We start from the raw sequence: 19,913 nt of genomic DNA on the forward strand, positions 1-19,913 counted from the left end.
CATTCCTCGTCCCCTTTTGCTGACCCCTCTATCCTCCTTAAATAAATCAACAAATGGCTTCCACCTCCGAGCGAACCCATCAACCGACCCCCTCAGGACAAACATGACCTTCTCCAGCCTCCGGAATTCTGCCAGGTCGCTCACCCACAACCCCCTGTATCCAGTAGCTCCAAGTCCCTCCATCCCAGTAAGATGCTTCTCCGGGCTATCGGGGAGGCAAAGGCCAAGACTTTGGCCCCTCTCGCCCCCTGGAGTGCCTGATCTTTCGGCACCTCAAACATCGCTACCTCTGGACTCAGTACCACTTATACCCCCCAAAACCTCGGACATTATGTCCGCAAACCCCTGCCAGAACCCCTTTAGCTTCGGACATGCCCAAAACATGTGTACGTGATTCGCGGGATTCCTGCCCACACCTATCCTCTACCCCCTCAAAAAACCTACTCATCCGCGCCAGCGTCATCTGTGCCCTGTGAAGTACTTTAAACTGAATGAGACTTAGCCTTGCACATAACGAAGACGCATTCACCCTCCGCAGGGCCTCAGCCCACGTCTCAGCCTCCACCTCCCCACCCGCACCTCCTTCCACTTCCCCTTTATATCCCCCACCGGGGCCCCATCCCAACCCATCAGCTCCTTGTAGACCATAAAATCCTTCCCCTCCCCTATCTCGGTGCCATTAACATTAACCTGTACAAACTAAAAAATAACCTTTTAAGCATTCCTTTGTTTTCATTTTGTCTTTGCTTATAAAACTCACATTCAATCTTTAATAGCCATTTATTGGTCTTCAGCCCGAGAATCTGTGGGGCTTTTTAATAGCCATTGACAGCATCGTTTAGTGACGGACGTAATAATATGTAGTCTCCTCACAAAAGGGCAGGAACTTCAAAGTTAAAACATTTGAACCATCGCAGAATTCACCTAAATCTTAACCTGAGGTAGGAATGCTGTGGGCAAGAAATTATGTCAAATATCCGTCAATATATTCTCACAAATATTTAGCCAACAGTTTGTCCTGTGTATCGTAACTTTATTTCAGATAGGGACAGTATATTTTTTCCTCTCTGATGAGATTTGTTTTGAGCTGCTTGCTTTGATGAGATTGGAGTGATTTATTGGTGAGTCGAGCAAGGATGCAAGCTCTTTTAAAGAGTAACAGTTTAACAAGACTATAGTTGCACCGGCCTTTGGTAAAATGCTGCACTCTTTTCCCCCATCTTGCTCACATTAGCATCTGATATCTGCGTGGGTTTCCTCCGGGTGCTCCAGTTTCCTCCCACAAGTTCCAAAAGACGTGCTGTTAGGTAATTTGGACATTCAGAGTTCTCCCTCTGTGTACCCGAACAGGCGCCGGAATGTGGCGACTAGGGGCTTTTCACGGTAACTTCATTGCAGTGTTAATGTAAGCCTACGTGTGACAATGAAGATTATTATATTATAATGAGGAATTCATACAAGTTCAGAACACCAGAAAGATTACCGAGGTTTTATTTTTAAAGTAAGTACAATGTAGTGCAGTAAGTTTACAGAAAGAAAATCCTGTGAAGCTTTTAAAACCTGTTACAAGGTGTGGGAAGAGTGTGTGAACTCCTTATTACAGGCTGACCCGAGCAAGGTGGGGAACAGAGTGAAACATTTTGCCAAAGGATAGTGCAACCATAGCCTCGGTTAGATTTTTGTGCTCATTACAGGAGCTTTGTACCCTTGCTCGTATCTAGCTTCAGAGAATTGATTCACTGCTACCTTTTCATATAAAATCTGTTAATATAATCTGACTGAAAAAACCTGGAACTTTTGACCACATGATCTGAGCGCAAGCCTGTCTTGCGGAATGTGTCCGTCCCCTAACATGGTCAAATCCAAATGCATCGAAGTTTGGGAAAGCATTCTGTTCACCTGAGCAAATTTACCCTGGTTGGCGTTTTTTTCAGTTGAGTATTTTTTGTTACAGATTGTGAAACTGGCCATCTACGGCATGCTGCCGAGGAACCTGCCTCGAAGAACCATGATGCAAAGGCTGCACCTCTTCCCAGATGAGGTATGTGTTACAGACATCAATTTCATTTTCTCTATTAAACAACCAGATTCGGCTGAGAATGTTTCTAGTGACACAATCTCGCCTGGGTCGGCAGTTAGTCTCTGCTCCCCTTCGAGTTGAGCTGCCAGTTCTGCTGAGCTGGCTGCTCTGAGCTAATTGCCGCATCCCAAAGCTTTACGAGCCTCTTCATTAAAAGAAAATCCAGCTGCCCTAGTGGGTCTTTAGCCCCCATTTAGGCCATTTATATTGCAACCCTGCCTTTGAAGGCCCAGCTGATCTAAACTAAAAGGAGTAACACGTCTCGGAGAGCAGGGAGTTTGCCGGCAGTGTGTGTAACTGATGGCATGTATCCATCTTAGTCTGACATTTGGGGAGGGGGGGTGTTACTCGCACAATTTAAAAATACGCATGATTGTTTGTCAGAAATGCTTTAACATCACATCAGTCTTAGCTACATGCAGGTTCAAGACTTTGCCAGAAAGGAAATACAGAGCTTCCCAGTAGAGCCGGCTTCCACATTGCTGGAGGAGGTGCTGACGACAGGGGAACTGGAAAAGGGGGTAGTATCGGCGGTTTACGGGGCTATTTTGGAGGAGGAGAAGGCGCCACCAGAAGGGATCAAGGCAAAGTGGGAGGAAGAGTTGGGAGAGGGTATGGAGGAGGGGTTCTGGTGTGAGGTGCTCCGGAGAGTGAACGTCTCCATCTCGTGTGCGAGGTTTGGGCTGAAACAGCTGAAGGTGGTATACAGAGCGCACCTTACAAGCGCGAGGATGAGCCGGCTCTTTGAGGGGGTAGAAGATGTGAGTGAACGTTGCAGGGGAGGCCCCGCAAACCACGTTCATATGTTTTAGTCCTGTCCAATGCTGGAGGATTACTGGAAGGAGGTGTTTAGGGTAATCTCTGAAGTGGTGCACGTGAAACTGGACCCGGGCTCTCGGGAGCCCATATTCGGGGTGTCGGACCAGCCGGGGTTGGAAACGGGTGCGGAGGCAGAAGTTGTAGCCTTTGTCTTGTTGATCGCCCGAAGGTGGATCCTGTTAGTGTGGAGATCAACCTCTCCACCCAGTGCCCTGGCGTGGCGGGGGGACCTGCTGGAATTCTTAACGCTTGAAAAGGTCAAATTTGAACTGAGGGGAAGGATGGACGGGTTCTACAATTCATGGGTGTTATTCATTATGCACTTTCAGAGGCTGGTTTAGCACACTGGGCTAAGTCGCTGGTTTTTAAAGCAGACCAAGGCAGGCCAGCAGCGCAGTTCAATTCCCGTACCAGCCTCCCCGAACAGGCACCGGAATGTGGCGACTAGGGGCTTTTCACAGTAACTTAATTGAAGCCTACTCGTGACAATAAGTGATTTTCATTATGCACTTTCGAGAATTGGATCACAGCGAACATTAGGAGGGTTGGGACTGGGAGAGTTGGGGGGAGGGGCGAACCGTGTGACTATGGGTGATTCCTGATTCCTTTTTGTCATTTGTTTATGTGAACATGCGGGCTAATGTTTGGGGGTTTGGTAGGAGGATGGGATTGTTGTTATAGATATGGGGATTGACATTACATTCGTTACTGATTATTGTTTATTGTTGGGTGTAAATTTGGGAGAAAATGTGAAAAAGGAGGAGAATAAATTTGAGGAGCTGCGGTTTTCATTAAAAGTGTTGTTCTGGTGCTGCTGCTATTCTGCAGGCTTGCACTGCAGGATGTAAACCAAATCAATTCATTTCACAGTCAACAGCAGACAGTCCCACGACGCACCATCAATGGAGGGTAAAAAGCGGCCTGCCCCAGTGTGGCAGGGACAGGCCACAGAGCGAGGACTTGATATTCTGCTCTGTTCCATTGAAAGACAGTTAGAGCCCAGCAAAGGCCCACCACCCTCCCTGCCAGTGAGTTTCAGCAGCTTTTGAGCTTTATTGGTTTGTTGCCCCGGTGTCTGAGGGACACGTGGAGGCGAGCACTTGCTTTTGTTTGAAGGAAGTAATAAGAAAGTCAAAAACAAACTTAGAAACAATCAATCTTCATTTCCTTTATTACATTCCAGTGTATAGAGCATATTTTACCTAATGCTGCTTATGAAAATATTCCGTAATTGGAAACATGTAGAAATGTCCTTCACTGGAAAAGAATTGAATGGACCTAGTTTTTTTAAAAGTACATTTGATTTTTATTTCAGTGAACAGTTAAAGGACTCAAATTTCCACTCTTATATTGTTTGATGGGATATATTTTGCTGCCTATTAAAATTTTGTGCATTGAATATATTTTGAATTAGTCTGAATTACTGCAAGGGGGACAGATATTTGCAACCTGTTGCTTTGGAGTTGCAAACAGTCTTTTTTCAAAAGGCGATTGTGTTCAATGTGGATTTTTTTGTATAAATTTAAAGTACCCAATTATTTTTTTCCAATTAAGGGGCAATTTAGTGTGGCCATTCCACCTACCCTGCACATCTTTGCGTTGTGGGGGGGTGAGACCCACACAGACACTGGGAGAATGTGCAAACTCCACACGGGCAGTGACCTGGGGCCGGGAAGGAACCTGGGTCCTCAGCGCCATGAAGCAGCAGAGCTAACCACTGTGCCAACGTGCCACCCCAATTGTGGCTATTGTTACGTACCCTGTAGAGATGGATAACTTTTAAAGTTGGTTATGAACTCCCCGGTGACCAGCACAAGATTTCACATTTTAAGACTTTTACTTACCACAGGCTGAAATCAACATTGGCTAAACATTATTTAGTCGGCAATTAACACACTGAACTAAAGAAAAGGTTTTTCCTGTTAACTTAACCAAAAGCCCCATGCCATATTCATACATTGCACCGTACTCTCAGCATAAACACCAGGCGGGAACTTGAGCCTGCACTCACCGCCCGTGGGATTGAAGACGACCGGGGGGGAGAATCGCGCAAGAAGCGTGAAACCCTATTCCCACCGGAGAGATCATGTTTTCCCGATCTTCCCCATTCCTCGGTGGCGATGTCACGAGATTCACGCCACCTCATTTTAGTATCTGTCCAACTTGGTCTTGTATTAAAAGGAATTGGCCCGGCCTCCACTGCTCTGTGGGGTAGAGAATTCAGCAAATTACGTCTTCGAGAGTATTTGTGGACAGTTCTGTTTTGATTAAAATGAATGGGGTTATGTTGATGATTGGTAGATTGCGTGTGGTGCCCCCAGGAGTCCCTGGCCTTGGGGAAAGCCTGACCCTGGCCAGTTAAGGGCATTTAATTCCATCAGGTGTTCTCTAACAAGAGGCAACGAGGGGCACCCGTGAGTTCTCCACCCGGCAGGGGAGATCCCTGTCGCTGTGGTTAACCTCTGCCCAATGGACTTGCAAGTTTGTCCTTATTGATGCATTACCCATTCTGTCAGCAGTAGCTAAAATTGCTACAAATCCACTGAAGGTTTCAAGGGACCCTGACTGAGAATAATGGGACCGACAACTTGATCAAAACCATGTTCCCAATATACACATATTATGCATAAACCATTCCGATCCTTGGCAATAAATCTTGTTGCTTGCAGAGCTGAACAATGACGACATTTGGAAAGCAGAACAGTTTATAACTGTGATGCTCTTCAAGAATGATGGCCTTTAAATCAATGCGCAATGCATAATTATGTAAAACTTGCCCACTGTTAGCTTTCAATATCGGTCCCAGAAAAATATAAAGAAGCTTTCAATGAAAATGTGTCCTGAAAAGTTTTTCCATTTCAGATTTTAAAGAAAATTTCCCTTTTTAAAAAAAATAATGTTGATACGTTTTTTTCTTCTGACAGAATTCATTTAAATCAAGGCATTGCTGTGATCAGGCCCAAGCAGGGTTCGGCTCAGTTGCTTTCAGCTTGTCAACGCTAACTGCCTAGTTAGTAGGTGGTTGAAACATGAAAAATGGCCACATGAATATGTTGACAGTGGAAATTTATCTGAGCCTTTTAGGGGAGGTGTTTAAAAGGAGAGACTGTCAAAAATAAGAATCCAAGGAGAACGCTAAATCAACGAGAATTCATGGCACCTCACTATGCAGCTACCCATCCAAACATCGGCAACATAACAGGATGTACCCTGTATTATTTTTTTTCTTCCCTGAAGGATAGAAATTACCTAAGCACTTAATAAATTTAGGGCATTGCACGAGTGGGTCAATAATTTTAATGAGTTAATTGGTTGAGGTTTAATGAATAATAAATAGCAATTTAAAAAAAAATTTTAACTTCATTTTTACAGGATCTGGGCTTCGCTGGCCAGGCCAGCGTTTGATGCCCGTCCCTAATTGTCCTCGAGAAGGTGGAGGTGAGCTGCCTTTGCAAACCGGTGGGGCCCATGTGGTGCAAGTGCACCCACTGTGCTGTTAGGGTGGGAGTTCCAGGATGTTGACCCATGCCAGTGAAGGAAATGAAAGTGTGACAACTCCAAAAGTTAGTTTTTACAGGGAGAAATAAAACAACATAGAGAGTTAACCGCCCCCCCCCCCCCCCCCCCCACACACACGCACACACACACACACACACATACATACATACACACATACATACACACACACACACACACACACACACGCACACACACTGGTGGCCCAGTTACAAAGACCATTTTCTACTTAATTTTTGGAATTAAATTGCCTTCGTTTTGAAGTGAACTCTCCCTCACTTGCTTGCCGTGGCATCTTTCTGCTGTTTCCAAGCTGGAAGGCCTCTGATTCGCCCTCCAGATTTGTTGGTCCGCCCACTGCCCGTAATTGAGCGGCATGTCCACCCTCCGGCCACTAATTGTCAGCTCTTGGGGAAATCACAGGTGAGTTACAGTTTTCCAGACTGTGCAGGGTTCTGACCCTCATTTGAGTCAGACAGTGGCGTCCGGAAGCCAGCAGGGAAAATCCAGCCCATGATGGTTGAGGGGAGGAAGAGGCAGGAAGGAGGAGAAGGGAGGAACGTCTACAGAATTTCAAAAGATAAACTGCTGGACCTGGAGAGATAGTCGGGGCTTACCTGATTAACAATGGCAATGTGGCAAATAGTACCTTTTCTGAAATGCTTCTCCCTTTATCTGATTTACAGCCAGAAAGTTATATTTTTCTGTTCGTCCATTTTGGTGGCTTAGCTCTGTGCCTGCTCCCCTCAACTTAAAATTACCTGAAGTATTGACCTGTCAAAATCTTTCATTGGTGAAACAACCTCTTCCAAAGATTTGAGTTTTGCAAATAGTCAATTGCATCTGGGGTTCTGGAGCAACCTAAATAAAATGATTTAATGGAGAGGTTTGATATTTCGATTCATCTTCATAAATATTTTTCTATTAAAGTTCATAAGGGTTACAGAAACCTGACCATCTGGATCTACATTGTGCGAAGCAGAAAATCCCATTTTTCAATAAGATGCCAAGAAGAACAAGATTCTCGCCAAGACTCCATGTGTTCAATTCATCTTATGGACAGAGCTGACTTTTCCTTCCAAAAGCCATTGTAAATCCCTACTGCCTTTCAGGCCCTTTCTTAAATTATGTTTAAGGCCCTTTTTTAAATTATCTTCAGTCATCGAATTTTCCCACCATTTAACATGTTAGTGTTCCTTGCATGAACATTTTTGCTTGATATCTGTGATGGCATTTTGCTACCTGTCCACACACATCTGGAATAAGGCCATGATGGATGAATCTCACCACGTGAACTACTGGTAATCTCGCCAGAATTATAAAAACCTACGTGTCCTTTACCAACCGGCATGATAAAATAAAATGCAAATGAATAATCAGCAGAAACAAAGATCTACTTCTTAAACCTTCAATTCTGCCTTACAAGTAGAAGGGTGGCAAGGTGGTACAGTGGTTAGCACTGTTGCTTCACAGCGCCAGGAACCCGGGTTCGATTCCCGGCTTGGTTCACTGTCTGTGCAGGAGTCTGCACGTCCTCCCCGTGTCTGCGTGGGTTTCCTCCGGGTGCTCCGGTTTCCTCCCACAAGTCCCAAAAGACGTGCTTGCTAGCTGAATAGGACATTCTGAATTCACCCTCCATGTACCCGAGCAGGCGCCGGAGTGTGGTGACTAGGGGATTTTCACAGTAACTTAATTGCAGTGTTAATGTAAGCCTACTTGTGACACTAATAAAGGTTATTATTATTCAATGGAAATCTTCCCTGATAACTAATTAGTTGTGCTGGTAATCTATAAGTCACTTCTTATTCCCTCGTATTTGTTGCTGTACTGGATCTAGTGTTTGCCTGAATTCTGCAATGTGATGTTCATAGATTCCCTGTAGTGCAGAAGGATGCCACTTGGCCCATCGAGTCTGCACTGACGCTCCAAAAGAGCACTCCACCCAGGCCCACTCCCCCACCCTATCTCTTTAACCCTGAACCTAAGGTACACATTTTTGAACACTAAGGGGAAAGTTTAGCATGGCCAGTCCATCTTTGGGCATATTATGCTCATATTATGAGAATCCATTAAATGTGAGGGTAACTGGTCAAGAGAAAGGGTAAAATGGTGGCTATAACTGTAATAGTGAAGCAGAGAGTTGGTTAGCTCAGTTGTCTGGGCAGTAGAGCGATGCCAGCAGCACGGGTTCGATTCCTGTACCGGCTGAGGTTATTCTCAACCTTCCCCCTCCGGTTAAATCACCACCAGTCAGTTCTTCCCCTCCCTCATAGGGGAAAGCAGCATTTGGTCATTCGGGACTATGGTGACTTTCATTAAATTTTTCACAGTAGCATAGTGGTTAAGATACTGGGCTAATAATTCAGATAATTGAACTAATGATCTGTAGATTTGAGTTCAGATTCCATGGTAGCTGTGGAACTTGTTTTCAGTTAATTAAATAAATATGGCGTAAAAAGCGGGGAATCAGTAAAGGTGACCATAAAATTATTGTATTGTTATAAAAACCCAGCTGGTTCATTAATGTCCTTTTGAGGAAGGAAATCTGCCAACCCTCGCCTGATCTGGCCTACACGTGTCTCCAGACAATGTACGGCAATGTGGTTGATTCTTTACTGCTCTCTGAAGTGGACTAGCAAACCACTCAGTTGTCTGAATGGCAGCTAGGGTTGGGCAGTAAATGCCGGCCTTATCAGCGACACCCATATCCTGATAATGAGTTTTAGGTATTGGTTGAGAAACACTGTGGGCCACTAAGTAACACAAGGTTTATAGGTGTAGAGCTGCTTTTTACAATGACATGCAAATCTCCTGTCTTGCTAAAATTGGCCCATCTTATTTCATGAAGAAGGCTGTGAGAAGGAACGATTAAAGTCACAACCATAAAAAATGTCTACTGCAGTTCAAATATCGGTCCCCACGGTGAGAGTTCTGGTTTTATGTGATTGCCTACATTCATCACTGTTAGTGACATAATGTTGTGCCGTTTGATTTACTCCTATTTGCTACAGTAAGTTGGGTGCAATCCTGCCTGCCAGCAGAAATGAGAAAGTCACTTAATGTGCCTTCAGAAATTAGCGTTTAATTTAATATCCCTGCAGTGCAGTGTTGTATAGTTTTCTTAATTTGAAACCAGTACTCCAATTATCAAAAACCTGCTGGAAAATGATCGATACACCCTGAAAGTGGCCTCATTTATTTTTACCCCTTGCTTTTTTATTTCAAAAGATTATCCCAGATGAAATTCTTCAGAACCTGGTGGAAGAACTTCCACAACCACGACAAGTACCCAGAAGGTTGAATGAGTACACTCAGGAGGAAATGAACACCTTCCCAAGACTATGGACACCGTAAGTGGAGTGTGGCCATCAGCTGGTGGGCCTAATTTACCGATGTACAAAGCAGCACAGTGAGCTGCCGTTATGCAATTTTCTTTCACTTAAAACTTTATATTGGGTTAGGTTCAGAACAATAAAACTCTACACTGAGTGATGAGCTGTGTATTTTCCAAACACAGGGACACTAACTTCAGTACGGCAGTGTGGATAGTGCTTTGTTTAAATATCTACTTTACTGCTATCATAAAGACTTGATGATTTACTGCTTCACTCCTAATCAGCCTTGCAACTGGTGATGAATTACATTAGACAGCTGCGTTCTTGATTAAAACCTTTCGTTCCCATCTTTTTTCTGAGTTCACTGGTGTTCTAATATAGTTTTGGAAATTGTGTGAATTTGGCTCTAGTGGCTGCACTGGAGCCCTTTTCACACTGAGCAGAGCAGAGGAAACATCTGGAAGTGAATGGAGCATGAATTATAGGTCCAGACAATGAAGATGTACAAAATATACCGTTCTCTCTCTGGAGACCCATTTGCATGTGGTGCGGAACATAAAGTTAGTATCTTTTACCAAAGCATTTATTAGTAGCTGGAAAAGCATTGCCCAAAGATTTACTTTTTAAAATATTTTTACTAGGGGAGACAGAAGAAAAATTAACTAACTTTCGGAATGCTTTCCCTCTCTGTCTCTCCTTTCGCTTTTTCTCTTTTCTTCTTTCTCTCACCTCTTTCTGCATCCTTGCTCCTCCCTCCCTGCACCCGCGCCCCCTCCACACTCTTCCCCCCCCCCGAGCCCATCACCCTCTCTCTTTTTCTTTCTCATTTAGCTCCTCGCCCTCTCTTCATGCCCTCTTTCATTTTGCCCCTCTCTATCTTCACTCTTCTCCCCATTTCTCTCTCCCTCTGACTTCATTCTTTCTCGCCGCCCATCTCTCTCTGTCTGTCACTGCATTTCTCACTTTCTCACCTCCCCTCCTTCCCTGGGCCCCGTCACTGTCCATATATCTCAGTATATTCTGAATCATTTTGTCCGTGCTACTTTGGAACCTTGGCCACTTATCAGCTTCTATAAGTTGTAGTTGTTTTTGCATTAGGGACTGACATCATTGCTCCTTACACTGGAGATTGAACTATCGTGGCAGCTCTATACAGCAGAATTGGGGTTTTTTGGGAACATCTTTTCAAATTGCATTTCAAGGCTGAATCAATCATTGCTCATGTATTTTTTCAGGGATGTGACGAGTCCCCTTTAACAGATGCTGGTTGTGATTGATTGATCAAATAGCAGATGACGGTCTCCCCTGAACCTCCAAACCGATTATTTGATGTGTGGGGGAGTTTTGAGCCCTGAATCGGTGCTCGTACAGATCGATCAGTGAGTTGACCATTATCCTGCCCATGCTACGAGCTCAATTCTGACCGTCAGTACATGATCAGAAGTGTATGACGATTCACCAGTAACTCCATAGATTGACAAAGGGTTCATACAGTTGAGACGTGATAGATGTAACTTAACTGTGCACTTAAATTGCAACGAGACTTGAGAGGGACATTGAGGCTACAATAGAAACCCATTTAAACAAGGCAGATAGGATAGGAAGGGAGGGAGGAAACAGGATCTCAGAAGACAGATCATTAGATGGAGACATAAAATGGAGATCAGAACTCGACAGCCATTGGAGGCTGCAATTCTGAGGTAGACAGGTACACAAGAAACATCAGGCAAAAGCTGTTACAACCAGTAGAGAACTGTAATATGGTCAAGTTGTCAGATTCAGGGCGGTGGAGTGTTTTGAAAAGGCCAAGTGACAGAATAATGGCATCTGTAATTGGAAGTAAACATGAGGATCATCTCTACACGAAGAACCCATTAAACAGCAGTCAGCTATCAATTTCCAAAAAGCTTATGATAAAGTTTCACATGAAAAACTATTAATAACATGAGGGAAACCCTCAAAATGAACAAGGAATTGGCTGACGGGTAGGAAGACTTGTGTTTTGTGACCTAGAAAGAAGGGAGCCAGAAGGTGATCCTGTAGAAGTACAAAATTGTGAGGTCTGTAGAAAACATTTACCAGAGTATGACTTATTGCTAGGCCAATGAAGTATACACTGGCTCGACCATGTTCATCAAATGGATAATGGTCAGGTACCCAATGACCTTCCGGACAGTTAATTGGCACTGGCTCACATTCTCCTTGACGTACATACCTCTGCAAGTGAGATATGAAGATGGTGGACATTGGTACTGACAACTAGGAGACAGTCATTGACAGACGTGACCTCTGGAGGCTGGCTGTTTGGAAGAGAATTGAAAGAGGTGAGCAGAAACGAAAAGCTCAGCTGCCTTAGAAAAGGGTCTAGAGAAAGCAGAGGCTAGCAAACCGTGCTCCTTCTCAGCCCATTGCAGAGACTGCCAAGTCAGAGTGGAGCCCTGAACCACACAAATCGATGCTTAACAGAGTTGAACACCGGGGCGAACAGGGGACAGGACATGGCTAATAGACAGGGGAAAGGGACAGGTCGCTCCGTGACCCGGTTGATTACTTGGAACGTGAGGGGGCTGAATGGGCCGGTCAAGAGAGCAAGGGTTTTTTCACACCTAAAGGGACTGCAGGCGGATGTGGCAATGTTGCAGGAGACTCACTTGAGAGTAGTAGACCAGGTACGCCTGAGAAGGGGGTGGGTGGGACAGGTGTTCCACTCAGGCTTGGACGCAAAGAACCGGGGGGTGGCGATTTTGGTGGGAAAGAGGGTGTCGTTCGTGGCGGCGCAGGTGGTAGCAGATAAGGAGGGTAGGTACGTGATGGTGAAGGGTAGGCTGCAGGGAGAGAATGTGGTGCTGGTGAATGTGTATGCCCCGAATTGGGATGACGCGGGTTTTATGAGGCGCCTGTTGGGCCTCATTCCGGGTCTGGAGGCAGGGGGCCTGATCATGGGGGGGGGACTTCAATACAGTGCTCGACCCTGGGCTGGACAGATCGAGTTCCAGGACGAATAGGAGGCCGGCAGAGGTGCTAAGGGGGTTCATGGAGCAGATGGGGGGGGTAGACCCTTGGAGATTTGGCAGGCCAAGGGCGAGGGAGTATTCTTTTTTCTCCCACGTCCACAGGGTGTACTCCAGAATAGACTTTTTTGTACTGAGCAGGGGGCTGATTTCGAGAGTGCAGGACACGGAGTACTCGGCCATTGCGATTTCGGACCATGCACCACACTGGGTAGAGGTAGAACTGGGGGAAGCACGGGACCAGCGCCCGTTGTGGCGCCTGGATGTGGGGCTGCTGGCGGATGATGAGGTGTGCGGAAGGGTCCGGAAGGGCATTGAGAGATATCTGGGCACGAACGACACGGGCGAGGTGAAGGTGGGGGTAGTCTGGGAGGCCCTGAAAGCAGTGATCAGAGGAGAGCTGATCTCCATAAGGGCACACAGAGAAAGGAAGGAGAGGCAGGAGAGGGAGAGACTGGTGGGGGAACTTATAGAAGTGGACAGGAGATATGCGGAGACACCAGAGGAGGGGCTGTTGAGGGAGCGGCGCAGTTTACAGGCCCAGTTTGACCTACTGACCACTAGGAAGGCGGAGACGCAATGGAGAAGGGCACAGGGCGCGGTCTATGAGTACGGGGAAAAGGCGAGCAGGATGCTAGCACACCAGCTGCGCAAGCGAGATGCAGCCAGAGAGATTGGGGGAGTGAGAGAGAAGGGAGGGAACGTAGTGCAGAAGGGGCAAGAGGTGAACGGGGTCTTCAGGGATTTCTACAGGGAATTGTACCGGTCTGAGCCGCCCAGGAGGAGGGGGGGAATGGAGAACTTCCTCGATAGATTGAGGTTCCCAAAGGTCCAGGAGGAACGGGTGGAGGGGCTGGGGGCGCCGATAGAGCTGCAGGAGCTAGTTAAAGGGATAGGCCAGATGCAGGCGGGGAAGGCGCCGGGGCCGGATGGGTTCCCGGTGGAATTTTATAAGAAGTATGTGGACTTGGTGGGTCCAGTGCTGGTGCGAGCCTTCAATGAGGCGCGAGAGGGGGGGGTTCTGCCCCCGACAATGTCGCAGGCCCTGATCTCCTTGATCCTGAAGCGGGACAAAGACCCTGTACAGTGCGGGTCCTACAGGCCTATCTCCCTCTTGAATGTAGATGCCAAACTGTTGGCAAAGGTCCTGGCAACCAGAATAGAGGATTGTGTGCCAGGGGTAATCCATGAGGACCAGACGGGGTTCGTAAAGGGACGACAACTTAACACAAATGTCCGGAGACTGTTGAATGTGATTATGATGCCAGCAGTGGAGGGGGAGGCTGAGATAGTGGTAGCACTGGATGCGGAGAAGGCATTCGATAGGGTGGAGTGGGAATACCTGTGGGAGACGCTGGAACGGTTTGGGTTTGGGGAGGGATTTATCAAGTGGGTGAAGCTGCTGTATTCGGCCCCGATGGCGAGTGTGGTTACAAACGGGAGGAGGTCAGAGTATTTTGGGCTCCATCGAGGTACCAGGCAGGGATGCCCCCTATCCCCCTTACTATTTGCATTAGCGATCGAACCGTTGGCGATGGCACTGAGGGGTTCAGGGGGGTGGAGAGGACTGACAAGGGGAGGGGAGGAACATCGGGTATCACTCTATGCGGATGATTTGTTGTTATATGTGGCGGACCCGGAAGGGGGAATGCCGGAGGTAATGGAAATACTAGCGGAGTTTGGGGACTTTTCGGGATATAAATTAAATGTGGGTAAAAGTGAGGTCTTTGTGATACACCCGGGAGATCAGGGGGAGGGAATTGGGCGGCTCCCCTTTAAGAGAGCAGTAAAGAGCTTCAGGTACTTGGGGGTGCAGGTGGCAAGGAACTGGGGGACCCTCCACAAGCTGAACTTTTCAAGGCTGGTGGAGCAGATGGAGGAGGAGTTCAAGAGGTGGGACATGGTACCGCTGTCGCTAGCAGGGAGGGTGCAGTCAGTCAAAATGACGGTCCTCCCGAGGTTCTTGTTTCTGTTTCAGTGCTTGCCCATCTTTCTCCCCAGGGCCTTCTTCAAGAAGGTATCTAGCAGCATTATGGGCTATGTGTGGGCACATGGCACCCCTAGAGTGAGAAGGATTTTCTTGGAACGGAGTAGGGACAGGGGAGGATTAGCGCTACCCAATCTTTCCGGATACTACTGGGCGGCGAACGCATCGATGGTGCGCAAGTGGGTGATGGAGGGGGAGGGGGCAGCTTGGAAACGTATGGAGAGGGCGTCCTGCGGCAATACAAGCCTGGGGGCGCTAGTAACGGCACCATGGCCGCTCCCCCCCACAAGGTATACCACGAGTCCGGTAGTGGCGGCCACCCTGAAAATCTGGGGGCAGTGGAGGCGACACAGGGGGGAAGTGGGGGGTCTGATGGCGGCGCCACTGAGAGGGAACCACAGATTTGTCCCGGGGAACACTGGCGGGGGATTCCAGAGCTGGCACAGGGCGGGCATCAGGCAACTGAGGGACATGTTCATAGAGGGGAGGTTTGCGAGCCTGGGAGAGCTGGAGGAGAAATTTGAGCTCCCCCCGGGGAACACGTTTAGATACCTGCAGGTGAAGGCATTTGCCAGACGACAGGTGGAAGGATTTCCCTTGCTTCCCGATAGAGGGGTGAGTGATAGGGTGCTGTCAGGGGTCTGGGTCGGAGAAGGGAAGGTCTCGGACATCTACAAAATAATGCAGGAGGTGGAGGAGGTATCGATAGAGGAGCTGAAAGACAAGTGGGAAGCGGAGCTGGGAGAGCAGATAGAAGATGGGACATGGGCGGATGCCTTAGAGAGGGTCAATTCGTCGTCGTCGTGCGCAAGGTTGGGCCTCATCCAATTTAAGGTGCTGCACAGAGCCCATATGACGGGGACTAGGATGAGTCGGTTCTTCGGGGGTGAGGACAGGTGTGTTAGGTGTTCGGGAAGCCCTGCGAACCATGTACATATGTTCTGGATGTGCCCGGCACTGGAAGAGTTCTGGGAGGGGGTGGCGGGGACGGTATCGAGAGTGGTGGGAACCAGGGTCAAACCAGGGTGGGGGCTAGCGATTTTTGGGGTCGGGGTGGAGCCAGGAGTACAGGAGGCAGGGGAGGCCGGAATATTGGCCTTTGCGTCCTTGGTAGCTCGGAGAAGGATCTTGATTCAGTGGAGGGACACAAGGCCACCAAGTGTTAACACCTGGTTAAACGACATGGCAAGCTTCATCCAATTGGAAAGAATCAAATTCGCCCTGAGAGGGTCGGTACAGAGGTTCTTCCGGCGGTGGCAGCCCTTCCTTGACTTTCTGGATCAGAGATAGGAACTGGAGGCCGAAACAGCAGCAACCCGGGGAGAAGGGAGGGGGGGGGGGGGGAGAGGGGGGGGGGGGGGGGGATAGCAACGAAGGGAGCACGTCAGCGGGGGGTCGCGGGCAATGACTGCCCGAGGCCATCGGCAGAAAGGGAAAAACGGTTTGGTTGCTAGACTGGTAGCGCGGGGGGGGGGGGGGGGGGGGGGGGGGGGGGGGGGGGGGGGAGGGTGGGGGGGTGCGCGCGGGGGAGGGCGTGGGGAGGATTTTCCAGGGGGGATTGGTTGTGTTATAATTTAAAATGTAGTAGGGGTAAATGTTTGTATCGAAAAATTTCAATAAAAATTATTTTTAAAAAAAAACAGAGTTGAACACCAAGGTGCAAAGGGATGGTTGCCACTGGAAATAGAACTACAGGAACCAGACACAAGCCAGTAAAGGGTATATTTAGGGCATTTCTGGAAATTTGTCTTCACCCGAAGAGTGACCACTGCCCAGATAAGGCCCTGGAGGTAAAAACCCAGCGTTTTAGAGACAATTGAACACTACAGCTGTGTGGGGGATGTGAGGATCTCTTTGAATTAATGAGGGCCTTCCTGAAATGTAGTTAACTTGTAATTTGCTTTACGCACTTTTCACTCAGATTTTCGTTCAGCCAGGCTCAGTTGAAAGAGTGCAATTCCCGCAAGGGAATTGTGATGTGAACCTTGACCTGTTTAGGTTCCTGAGCAGCCATGTCAGCTGTTTCGGTAATCGGTCTTGGAAGTAAGAGAGTATTTGGGCAGCGGTTAGATTCTGTGAGCAGCAGCAGGATTATGTCTAGTTTTCTCTTCATTTTTCAGAAGAAGTTACTCAAAAGAATGAGAAGAGATTCTGTAGATTGTTAAGCAGTAGAACGTACAGGGTAATGGGCAAAGTGCAGGCAGTTAATTAGGTTGAAATTGCTCCAACAATGAACCAAAATGACTGTCTCTACTTCAAATGTAGAAAGCTACAGAATACAACAGTTTTTTCTCCTCGGTGTAATCACTGAGTCCTGTGCTTGGCTGTGCAGCTATCGCTAAATCCTGAGGTGGATTGCTGTCAACGTTCTGAATTTATGAAAATGGCTAATTCTGTTGTCATTTTAATCTGTCTTGCTACTGAACTCCCAGCGTATTTAAAAGGAACCAGGTGTTCGGTAGCAGAGCACAAAGCTGACTGTTCAAGTTTAATACAATGAAATCTCAGTGAGAACTGTTTGGCTCTACCTTGTTTAAAACCCACAATTATTTTCTCAAGAACTCAAAACACGTGTATTGTCTGACACTGTAAAAGCAAAAGGTAAACACAGGTTTTGTGAGATTAGAGGTTGCACATTACCGTCCAGATGTTTGATTAGAGTATTCATCATCTGTCAGCAAAGAGCTATTCCCACCCTCTTTGAGATGTACCGAAAGCCTGTGAGTGTTTCACCTGGACAAAAACCGCTCTTTAGCTTCAATTTTCACCAAATATTCAGCTTTGAGACACATGTTTGAAAGAAGTGCAACCCTTTTGATATCTTTCCTAAACAATAAACAGCTGCTGTAGCTCCCAATAACATCTACTCGCCCGAATGGTTGCTGACAGTCAACGGTTCTCTTTACTAAGACTTCCTTTTCTAAGGTCCCCTCTCCCCTTCAATCCAGCTGTTGTCGAAAAACTGCCAATCAATCTCACTCTGTCTCCAATCTCATCAGCCTCTTTGAAGCCCTTGGGGGATGTCCTTACCATTCAGCTCAGTGCTCATCGTTCTGTCTTCAGTCGGGTGTCTCCCATGTTCACCCCCCCATAGCATTGGCACTGCCCTGATCAAAGTCACCCAGTGTCCACTCGTTCTCCTTGACGTGTATCCTGATGGCACTCCTACCGATCTCAACCTCCTTCAGCTCTGGGTTCCTTTCCGCTCTTCCAACACTGGCTTCCTTTGTATTCCTGTGCCTTCAACCATCTCAGTCACACAGTCTGTGTTGTTAAACCTAAATTCCTCTGCCTCACTTGTACCTCTACCAAGTCGCAGCCTTAATTCAGTGGCCTCCGTTTTCACCTCGGGGTCATATTTTTGTGAGTGCTTTCAGCGGAGACATTAAACTGAGGCCTGGCCTGTGTTCATGTTAAAATTTGTTAAGACAACTCTGAACCCTTTCTAGTGTGAAGGTATCTATTGCTTTTGTCTCCAGTGCCTTTTCTTCTATTCTCAAATTCAGCAAATCAAAGCAATGCAAAGTTTGGTTCTGAGGCCCTGAAAGGTGAGAGAGTCCAGTTTCCCGTGTCTAAACGCTACTTGTCCTGGCACATAGGCACCTTAATATCCAGTTCAGCAAGATCAGCTTGTACCTGCAGATCAGAGAGACATCTGAGTGTGAACCTAGAGCTCTTGGCTATTTTGTGACACAGATTGGCCTTTTCCTAGGAAGAGACCTGGACCAGTCCTTGGTGGAGAGTCTGACTGCACCGCAGCCTCGCTCCGAACCTGTGAGAGATTTGCGACATTTTCCAGAGTTGAGAAATTGGTCTCATTTTGGTTATTCTCCTCTCCCTGCAGCACTACCTGTATTAACAATTGCATTCTTACACCATAATTTGATGTTCTGTCTTGCAACCGTTGCCATAAATGGTTTGAGAGCCAGCCAATCTGTCGAAGTCAAGCTGATTTAATATATAGGATGTGTATCATATTCCCCCTGTAAAGCTTAATTGGCATCCTTTGAAAGAGGCATTGATAATAGATAGTGGGAAGGGGATACATCATGGAGCCCTCAGTATCTTTCTGTTTTTATCCTATGCTGCTTGAGATGAGGTTTAGCTGTGAAAAGGTGCAAAAACACTGCAAATACAACAGCTAACAGGAGCTGAAGCGTGTACTTGTATCTGTACTCGGATCCTGGAGCCTATTGTCAGTGGTGGATATTACACTTTGATCACTTCAGACTGAGGTAGCAGTGGGTGTACCATGTTCGCTCCAATCTCCAAGTAGCCTCTAATGGAGAGCAGCTGGGCCTTCTTCACCTTGTGGAAACTGATTCCCACACATGAATCATGCACAGCTCAGTCTGAACTGTGCTTAAGTGCTCTACTGCTTCTCTAACAAGGCATCCCACATTCTTGTAACATTTTATAGTATAATACATTTCATATCACCATCTTGCTCAATAGAATGTTTCAGCGCTCTCTCAAGAAGATCCCCATTTATTGCTCTTGCAGACAAAAAAAATCCCCTGAGAACTTGCTAAGAATTAATTTGAGTTAACTGGGCATGGGGAAAATGACACGATTTGAAGTGTGCAAATGTGTCAGGGCAGTATCCCTGAAAATGATTCCATCTTTATTGATGGAGGATTTGGTGTGGAATGCAGAGGGCGAACTTTACTCAAGGAGTGAGGGAGGAAGCCTGCACTAAATAATATAACTTTACTTCCCCTCCATTTGTTCCCTTTGTTGAGATGGTGAATGATGTAAAATGGTTTAACAAAGGCAGAGTTAATTAAATACTATAATACTTCTTAGCCCTCTGATTGATCAGACTGTAGGCTTCCCATAGGCACCATTAGTAATGTGTTGGAAGATTTATTGCCAGTGAGTCTGGGTTTTAGTACAGCTTAATTCTAAGAGCCATAAGGTTTAAAGTAATACAAAAGTATTTGAGGCGAACTTGATCTGTAGCTTTTTAAGTAGCGCAACTTGCTGCACAATAAATCTGTTCTTGTACTCCATAATGAAAATGTTAGTTAGTAAAGTAAACCTCATCCTAACCAAACAAACTCGCTACTGGTTCTGCACAAATTTTTGATTTATTGCAAGTAAGGTGTGGCTGTGTGCCAATCAGAATGCCAATACATAAATGTGTCCTCAAAGTGTTTTGCGTT

General features: G+C 46.8%; 1 protein-coding gene across 1 annotated transcript in view; it reads left to right on the forward strand.

Annotated features, from left to right (window-relative positions):
* mrpl13 (mitochondrial ribosomal protein L13) overlaps nt 1–19,913 on the forward strand; it is a 96,852-nt gene that overhangs the window by 45,768 nt on the left and 31,171 nt on the right. The window contains exons 5-6 of the mRNA XM_038810329.1: nt 1,955–2,041; nt 9,644–9,765. Coding sequence (XP_038666257.1) covers nt 1,955–2,041; nt 9,644–9,765 — 209 coding nt within the window. The remainder of the gene's footprint in view (nt 1–1,954; nt 2,042–9,643; nt 9,766–19,913) is intronic.

Source organism: Scyliorhinus canicula, chromosome 10 (genome assembly GCF_902713615.1).
Source record: "Scyliorhinus canicula chromosome 10, sScyCan1.1, whole genome shotgun sequence".
NCBI classification, from domain to species: domain Eukaryota; kingdom Metazoa; phylum Chordata; class Chondrichthyes; order Carcharhiniformes; family Scyliorhinidae; genus Scyliorhinus; species Scyliorhinus canicula.